Source organism: Bidens hawaiensis, unplaced genomic scaffold (assembly GCF_021521415.1).
Source record: "Bidens hawaiensis isolate Kalapana, Puna unplaced genomic scaffold, B.hawaiensis_p1.1 tig00006258_1, whole genome shotgun sequence".
NCBI lineage: Eukaryota > Viridiplantae > Streptophyta > Magnoliopsida > Asterales > Asteraceae > Bidens > Bidens hawaiensis.
Window position 1 is genome coordinate 668,458 of NW_027491415.1, and position 9,790 is coordinate 678,247.

General features: G+C 36.6%; 1 protein-coding gene across 1 annotated transcript; it reads left to right on the forward strand.

The window, feature by feature from the left end:
* The first annotated feature begins 441 nt into the window (after positions 1 to 441).
* On the forward strand, positions 442 to 2,586 carry LOC143631849 (uncharacterized). Its single transcript, XM_077100473.1, has 4 exons — positions 442 to 614; positions 701 to 803; positions 2,207 to 2,336; positions 2,417 to 2,586. The coding sequence occupies exons 1-4, from the start codon at positions 442 to 444 to the stop codon at positions 2,584 to 2,586; spliced, it is 576 nt and encodes a 191-aa protein (XP_076956588.1).
* The last annotated feature ends 7,204 nt before the right edge of the window (positions 2,587 to 9,790 follow it).

The window sequence follows — 9,790 nt, forward strand, 5'->3', positions numbered from 1 at the left end:
TAGTTATTATTTGGCTATTTGCTTTAATCCGTCATGCGTCAACAAATTTAAGAAGACCTAGATTAAGGGGTGGTTGGGATTCCTTAATTTGCATTCTTATGACTTTTTATTAAGTTAATAAGTTATAATATTGTAATTTATGAAACTTTTCATCTCACAATATAAACAATCCCAAACACTTTATTATTTTTTAAAAAGTTTATAAGTTATAAGTTGGAAAAAAAATAAGCAATCCCAAACACCCATAACAAGTTGACTTTGACTTATTTAAGATAATTAAAAATTAATTAATCCACACACGATCTAAACTTAATAAAATCAACTCATTATTATCCAACAAAAATAATTATAATTCCTATTAACCCTACTTTTTCCTTTTATAACACCCACATATATATTTATTCCAATCATAATTAAACAAACAAACAAACATCGTGTTCAATGGTGGGATTCGCCAGCTCAACAAGTAATGGCGAAGCCACCATCACCACCACCGCCGCCGCCGTGCCGGAGAAATCAACGGCGGCGGCTACTTCCGATCGTAATCGATACATTGGTCGGTCAGTGTATTGGTCTCCTGAAGAACAATCCCTGTTAGAAAAACTCCTACCCAGGTATGGTACTTCTTCAATATTCGTTGAATCTTGAATTAATAATAGTTTATTATTATTATTATTATTATTATTATTATTATATGCAGATATGCTTCGTATAATTTGGTCCAGCGGTATGCCAAAATTGCGGTGAAGTTGCATGGGGAGAAAACAATATATGACGTGGCATTACGTGTTAGATGGATGAACGTATGATCTTTATTATTATTTTTTTTAACAGCTAAATATATTGTACCAAATTCACACCTTAACCGTCTTACCGTCACACCAAAGAAAGAATTGCTTATGATCTTTATCTTATTAATAATTACGTTACATATGATCAAAACATGCAAACATATTCATGTTGGTAATTAAACTTAATATTTTGTTCACTATGCATAAAGTGTTAAAATTCATAAACTATTTATATAAACTTAGATAATTATGTTGATATGTTTTTAAATGGACAATGTCCATTTTACTAGTCAACATCAAAAGAATCTTCATTTGACTAACCTCTATCTAAAATGTCTATGTTAAATCATATCGACCTGCTGACTTTTAATCGTTGACGGGATATTAGGCAACAAGATTCAGCCACTTGTTCTAAAACGGTCGGTTTGACGAGATTCGTTTGGCATCCGACAATATTATATTTTGGCTTTAGACGAGATTATTTTGGCTCCTGAAGCTATTTTGACTTCCGACGAGATTATTTTGTACAAGTGGCGGAATGTGGTTGGCTAAAAATTCTGTTGAGTTAATAAGTGAGCGGGTTTTAGCATTGACATTTTGGGACAATGCTGGTCAAATGGACGTTCTTTTGATGTTGATTAGTCAAATGGATATTTTGGTCAATATCCCTTTTCTGATTTTTATTTTAAACATTAATTATTTGCGGGTTGACCCGACTCGAATGACCTGCTCATTTAGCCATTAATAATTATTCAGGAAAAAGCTGCAAGTCACCAAGTGAAGCCATCTTCTGATGCTAAAAATCATTCAAATGGTCAGTTATCAACCAGTGAAAAAGAAATATGTTACAAAGGTTGGTGTATAATGACCCTTTTCATTATATATCTGTTAAATGGCCTTTTTTATATTTAAAAAAAAATATGGTTGCTGCAGCAGCTATTGTTGAGCAGAATGATCAGGTCAAGAATAAAGTTTCTGCAAATGGTTCTGCTTTAAAGGTAAATAAATAAATAAAACTACATTTATTAAGTTTTTCTTTGCTAGTTCGATGCTTATATCGGTTGGGTCCAACTCGTAATATAAAGAGTTATCTTAACAGAAAACGGGCCAGCAGTTTGAAAGTCGAAAGCGTATTTTGATGCATATAACTTCCTAAATCATATTGACTTTCAACCTTTATATTACGAGTTGAAAGCGTATTTATATGCATCAAGATACGCTTTCTACATTATGAGTTCCTTAAACTGCAATAATCACATCATGTTTCAGAAGACATAATATCTTTTTTGTTTTACGCGAATGCAAGATTTTTTTATTTATTAATATTATTATTATTATTATTATTATTTTAAAAACAAGTGAATGCAAGAATTATCCTCATGTTTCGATTTTTTTCTGTGTTACATTTGATTTAGGGAAAAGCTGTGTGTCAACAAGTGAAGCCATCTTCTGATGCTTCAAATCATTCCAATGGTCTTGATCATGCCCCGTTATCAAGCTCGATAGACAATGATGACGATACTGATGATGATGAATCTTACAAAGGTTTGTGTGTAATCCGTTTATTAGTTTTTAACTTTTTTGGTAATACAAGTTGCAAGAAACAAGATATGTGATTGCTGCAGCTATTGGTGGTACTGCGGTGCATCTTCTCGAGCAAATTAATCAGGCCATGAATCATTTTGATGCAAATATTACTACTTTTACGGTAAATAAAACTACATATGTTATAAAAAAATATAATTTTTGTGATAAATTTCTAACCCGCCCGTTTGGCCATCTATGCTATGGTTGAATTTTTTTTGTGTTGCAGGGGCATGGACTGACTAATCTTACTTACCAAATGATAAAGAACATTGATACACTTGTAAATGAGTAAGTTATGAACTCTTTGTAAGCTACTTTAATTTTCTTGTCATGTTTACTTTCATTGAAAAAAATTTATGAAATTTGTTAATTCGGTTTATGATTGCAGAAGCGTAAGCAATATGCCCGAGACGACGGTTTGAGTTTCTGGAAGCAGATTGGTTGATGGCCAAGTTTAATGTTTTGTTTTATCTTGTTAGACTAAGATTGTGAATAACTGAATATTGGTATCGTTTTGGAAGAATTTGTTATGATCATAAGTGTAAAAACATATTAGTTTGGTTCGGTTTTTGATTCAAGCTAACCATTGATGGTTCATGGTTGTGTTTATTTTTTTGCACATAACACGTCGGGCCAATCTTACCATCTATCATTAATAATAACCGAATCGTGTTCTAATTTATTGCTTATGTGAGCTACTGAATAGGTGTCAAACTAAGCAGGTTGGATGGTTGTATTACATATATTATTACTACATGTTATGTTACAACAATAATCTAGCGTTACATAAGTAATTTTGGTGATTCAATCGTTTTAACATCGTGTTGGGTGCTTTGGAAAATCAGGAATGACAATATCGGGTCCAACAGAGCCATATCGGTTCCTCGGATAACTGAAAAGATTAAGTTAATCGGTTTCCTTAGGGTGAAAAATAGAGCATAGTTACATTCCTTGACGTTACCACATTAGAGTAATTTAAATTTCGATAAAGTGTTATTTAGATGTTAAAATTCTGGTATTTCGTGTCAATGTAGCTAGATGTTGTAATTTCTTTTACTGTTGTAAAGTAATACCAAAAATTATGATTTTGTTATACCGCTAAACTCCTCCTTTGGGAAACTGTTGCGTAGTCCATGGGAGCGGGCTAGCCACGAGTTTCATAGGTCCTTGCCTGGCGTCTCATCCCTAAGACTTGAATGATACATGTTTAAAGTTGAAATATTTATATTTTAATAACGTTCTCTTTTTCCATATCATTACTCTAGGTCTCTAGTCACCAAAACATGTTTTCTTTGATTTTCTGCTAAAAAAATAGTAGAAACTGTTTAAAGTGGTACACATTTATTGCCTTACATTCATTATAGAGTCCGGTACAATTATTGCAATTCAAACTTAGGTTACACTAAATACAAACAAATGGGTAGTTGAAAGGCTTTTATATGTATAAAGTTTGTATGTCACCCAAAAATAATTATTTAATATGTAGAAGTTCAACATTATTTTTATAAAAATATTATGCTTCTAAATTTAACTCGTAGTCTTCAAGATCTAGATTTCGTGTTTTTAACTTTTTATAGATATGTTAACTGAACGGTAAATTTAGTTGCGCTATAAAAGAGCTTTTTAGACTTCACTTCTAATTTTTTCTATAAAAGACTTATGTTTTTTTTATTGACAGACAGTATTTCATTAAAAAACCCAAACTTACAAGAAGCTAGAACAAAACTGTTAGAGATTTTCCTCCAAAGGAATAATATCTTCAGTTTATATTAGAGTTTGTTATTTATAGATAAAATCATTTTGTTATATCATTCCTATTTTGTTGTAATCTCATTCCGTAATATAGGATTCTAAATGTGTATATATTGTTTGTAATATCAATGTGAACAAACAACCTTTGATTGAAAATATCATTTTATTATATGGTATCAAGCCAGTAACCACATTTCAATCAATCGCTAATATTTTTCCGGCCACCATGTCCACAACCAGCTCTCCCACTTCTTCCACCATCGGCACAATACCCCTTCAAACTCCTTCATCTCTCACCCTCGTCTCCTTCCCACCATCCCTCAAACTCACTGCCACGAACTATCTAAGCTGGAAGACACAAATCGAAGCCTTATTATATGGCCTCGATCTTTTCAAGTATATTGACGGTACTCTACCTGCACCTACACCCGCCATCGATACCAACGGTAAATCTACCCCTAACCCCGAATATACCGCTTGGTACCGTCAAGATCATTTATTGTTCGGAGCACTTGTTGGTAGCCTTTCCCCTCCCCTCGTTTCGTTAATCACTAATGCCAAATCCTCTTTTGAGGCGTGGAAAATTCTTTCCGATACCTACGCCTCAACCTCTCGTGGGCATATAAAACAACTCCAACATCGACTTAAACAATCTTCTAAAAGCCAGAACCAAACTATTACCGAGTATATGCAATCGGTTAAAACCATCGCCGATGAACTCTCAATTCTCGGCAAAACCCCAGATCCGGAAGATTTCACTGATGTCATCTTGAATGGTTTAGATCAGTCCTCATACAAAAATATCATAGAAGGGGTTCATGCAAGGGACACTCCTATATCATTTCATGAGCTCCATGAGAAACTTATTAACCAAGAGTTGACATTGGCTCAAAAACCATCCCCTGCTTCCAACTTGCATAATCCCACCATTGTTTTTGCTGCTCACACTCGCCCAACACACAAAACTTGGCATAACAAGCATACTTCACAAACCAGTGGACTCTTACCTACTCCCCAAACACCTCCAGCCACCACCAACCCAAACGCCACAGGCCGCCAATTTTTGGGTAAATGTCAGTTTTGTTTTACAAAGGTCACTCTCTTACTTCGTGCCTTGCCTTTAAAAGGATGTACCCCCAAATAGGTTTACCACCCTTACCGAAAAGCAACCGAAACAATCCACCACAGGCACACATGATTACCGCTACGGATGCTACCACGGTTGGAAATCGCCCTTGGTTATTTGACAGTGGTGCTTCCCACCACATCACTAATGACCTCAATGCCCTATCACTTCATGCTCCATATGACAGCACTGAAGAACTTGTCATCGGTGATGGTTCATCTCTTAATATCACTCATGTCGGCTCATTAACTCTTCATTTTGGCTCTACTTCATTTGTTTTGCATAACGTTTTATGTGTTCCATCTATCTCTCGTAATATCATATCAATCTCACGCTTATGCCTAGATAACAATATACTAATCAAATTTTTTTCTCTTCATTTTGTTATCAAGGATTGCCACTCCCACCTCCCACTTCTTCGGGGACAAGCTAAACATGGAATCTATGAACTCCGACCTAAATCACCACCTTCTGCTTTTCATGTTCAGAATAAATCAACCTTGTGGCATCACCGTCTCGGACACCCACATTCACAAGTGTTGAAACATCTATCTTCAATTATTTCGTCTGTTTCTCATTTTAATGAATCTTGTAATTCTTGTTGCGTTAATAAAAGCCACAAGCTTCCATTTCATGTCTCTTCTATTACTTCAAATGCACCCTTACAACTCTTATTTTCTGATGTTTGGTCCTCCCCTATTATATCTTATGATGGCTACAAATATTATATAATTTTTGTTGATCACTATACTAAGTATACTTGGATATACCCGCTCAAAAAGAAATCCGACTCTTTAAATATTTTCATTAGCTTCCAACGGCTAGTTGAAAATTATTTTCAATGCAAAATTAAACAATTATTCTCCGATAACGGTGGAGAATATATTAATCTTGCATCACATCTTGCCTCATGTGGTATTTCTCATCTAACCTCTCCACCACATACACCAGAGCACAATGGCTATGCCGAACGTCGACATCGACACATAGTTGAAACCGGTCTTAGCCTCCTATTCCATGCCAAAATGCCACTCAAATTTTGGCCCCTTTGCTTTTGTCACCGCAACATACTTAATCAACCGACTACCCACTTCCACTCTAAACAATGACTCCCCGCTCCTTCGATTATTTCAAAAATTACCAAACTATGACAAACTGCGTCGTTTTGGTTGCCTTTCATACCCTTGGTTGCGCCCTTATTCTACCCACAAGCTTCTCCCTAAATCTAAACCATGTATTTTTGTGGGTTACTCTTCCACTCAAAGTGCATACTACCTTCTAGATCCCATAACAGAAAAAGTCTACACTTCTCGTCATGTAAATTTCGTTGAAAATCAATTTCCCTATGAGACCTTAATCAATCGGTCAACCCCCCCTCCACCCAACCCCGATGATTGGATCCCCTTTAGCATCCAATTTCATCCTAAGTACACTTCTAATATCCCACCTGTTACAACAACAAACAATCAGACCACCTCATCTAATACTCAAAACATATACGACCAGCACACTTCCTCATCCTTTATTCCAATCGGCCCAATCAACAATTCTGATATTCAAGCCCAAACTACACCTAATATCGATCCAAATTCCAGCCCACACAGCACAACCCCTAGCCCAGATTCAAACTCCACCCAATCATCCACCGCTCCAGTTAATAATCAAAATAATTTTCACCAAAGCCCAGCTCAACATCTTGACAATCCTCCCATTTCTCCGCCTCATACTCGTACCAATCGTAAACCAAATCCCAAATATCACAATGACAATTTCGTCCTTTATAATGTTACTTCTACTCACCCAAAAGAACCCTTGACAATCACTCAAGCTCTAAAAAGTCCCCTTTGGCGCAAATCAATGCAAGATGAGTTTGACGCCCTACACCGTAACTCAACTTGGTCTCTTGTTCCACCGGAATCCGCACCCAATCTTATTGGTTGCAAGTGGGTTTTCCGAACCAAATTTAAACCAGATGGAACAGTCGATCGACTCAAGGCTCGATTAGTCGCTAAAGGTTTCCACCAACGTCCGGGCCTCGACTATGTTGAAACTTTTAGCCCAGTTATAAAACCCGCCACCCTATGCCTCATCCTTTCTCTTTCGACCTCTCAAAATTGGTGTCTTTGTCAACTCGACATCAATAATGCCTTTCTTCAAGGCACTTTAGCCGAGGATGTCTTCATGACTCAACCACCCGGTTTCGTCGATCCATCCTTTCCAAATCATGTTTGCAAATTAAACAAGGCCATATACGGCCTTCGTCAAGCATCCCGTGCATGGTATGATGAACTTAAATCATACCTCATTTCGGTTGGCTTCAAACCGACTATTTCTGATCCTTCTCTCTTTGTAAATCACCTCACTAAATCCCCCATGTATCTCCTCGTCTATGTAGACGACATTATTCTTACCGGTCCCGACTCTTTACTGGTAAACGACTTCATCTCATCTTTTGCCTCTCGGTTCTCCTTAAAAGATCTCGGTTCTTTATCCTACTTTTTAGGTGTTGAAGTTATCCCTCACACCGATGGTCTCTTTTTATCTCAATCCAAATACATACTTGATTTGCTAACTAGAGCACACATGAGTGATTGCAAGCCGGCGTCCACTCCCATGTCTTTTTCAGACCGTCTTACCGTTACAGAAGGCACACCTCTTTCATCCCCAACTCAATACCATGCCTTTGTTGGGGCGTTGCAATACCTTTCTCTTACGAGACCCGATGTTGCTTTTGCGGTAAACAAACTCTCACAGTTCATGCATTCTCCAACCAACTTACATTGGGCTGCTCTCAAAAGATTGTTACGTTACCTCCATGGCACATTGCATCACGGGTTACTTTTCAAACACAATTCTCCACTTCATCTTCATGCCTTTACTGATGCGGATTGGGCTAGTGATAAGTCAACATATAGAAGTACCACTGGTTATATTGTTTATCTCGGATCAAACCCGGTAGCTTGGAGTTCCAAACGACAACCAACCTTAGCAAGGTCTTCCACTGAGGCAGAATTTCGAGCTATTGCATCCACTACCACTGAAGTTCAATGGATAATATCGTTGTTGTCCGAACCTGGACATAGATCTACTAATATACCCGCTATTTATTGTGACAATTTAAGTGCTACACACTATTCAGCCAATCCGATTTTTCATTCACGCATGAAGCATCTTGCTCTAGATTTCCATTTTGTTCGAGAGAAGGTCCAACAAGGAACGATACATGTAGCTCATATTTCCGGTGATGATCAACTCGTTGACGCTCTCACTAAACCGCTGCTAAAGCCACGTTTTCACAGTCTATTATCCAACATTGGACTACTCTCTCGATCGTCCATCTTGCGGGGCCATGTTAGAGATTTCCCTCCAAAGGAATAATATCTTCAGTTTATATTAGAGTTTGTTATTTATAGATAAAATCATTTTGTGATATCATTCCTATTTTGTTGTAATCTCATTCCGTAATATAGGATTCTAAATGTGTATATATTGTTTGTAATATCAATGTGAACAAACAACCTTTGATTGAAAATATCATTTTATTATAACACAACATCCAGAAAATACATAAATGGACCACATAACTATTTAGACTTAACTTCTAGTTTTTTCTATAAAAAAACTTTTGTTTTTTTGTTGACAGACGACATTTCAATAAAAACCCGAACTAACAAGAAGCCATAACAAAACAACACATCAACATCCGAAAAAAACATGAATTGGCCACACATAGCCTAATCAAACTCAAACCTAGACCATTGGGACTCATCTAACCTCTCACCCTTAGCCACAACCCTTAAAAAAACTAATGTTTTTTTAACCACGTCTGGAACTACCCCAATTACATGAGTGAGTTTTCCTGAGACATGATGTCAATCGTCAATATTGATTTTGACGTTCTAGACCCGACTCACCTATGAGCACCATCAAGGGGAAACACCATCACTATGAGAAAGCCCCGTTAAATCAGGTTTTAAACCTAAAACCTTAAGACTCAAACTTTAATCATTATTCTCATGCTAATGGACTAAAAGGCAAGTAAAAAGTAAAAAAACTCTTTTATTTAGATGTGAGAGGTGCAATATTTAAACTAGAGTCCCCTACCAAGGTCTTCAAACGTTCCGATCTCTTTTAATACCCTATACTATTTATAAAAAAAAAAAGAAAGTAAACGTATGTGTGCTACTTTCTCTTTTTGAGAAACAAGTTTATTTGAAAGCATCATCACTAGATTTTATAAAGTTTATAAAACTTCACAAAGTATAACAAACTTCAAAACCATTTGTCTTAAGTCCAGTAGTTGCGGGGCTTTAAGGGGGCGCCAGAAGTTGATGTGGCCCGACCTTAACGCTGCAAACACCGTGCTGGGGTGTTAAGGCCCGGGCGGCAAAGGGTGGGGCTTTAGCACATTACGGGGCAACAAAGGAGACAATGGAGAAAAAATGTAGGCTCAAATGTTTTAACAAGAAAATGGTGGGATTTTAACGTGGTAACGAGACTTTAATTTGATGACAGTGATGCGGTGCTTTAATTT

Excerpts from the sequence above, each read along its gene's own strand:
- LOC143631849 (XM_077100473.1), top strand. The coding sequence starts at position 442 with ATGGTGGGATTCGCCAGCTCAACAAGTAATGGCGAAGCCACCATCACC. Across the intron at positions 615-700 it reads TTAGAAAAACTCCTACCCAG|ATATGCTTCGTATAATTTGG; the intron begins GTATGGTACTTC and ends TATTATATGCAG. Across the intron at positions 804-2,206 it reads TACGTGTTAGATGGATGAAC|GGAAAAGCTGTGTGTCAACA; the intron begins GTATGATCTTTA and ends CATTTGATTTAG.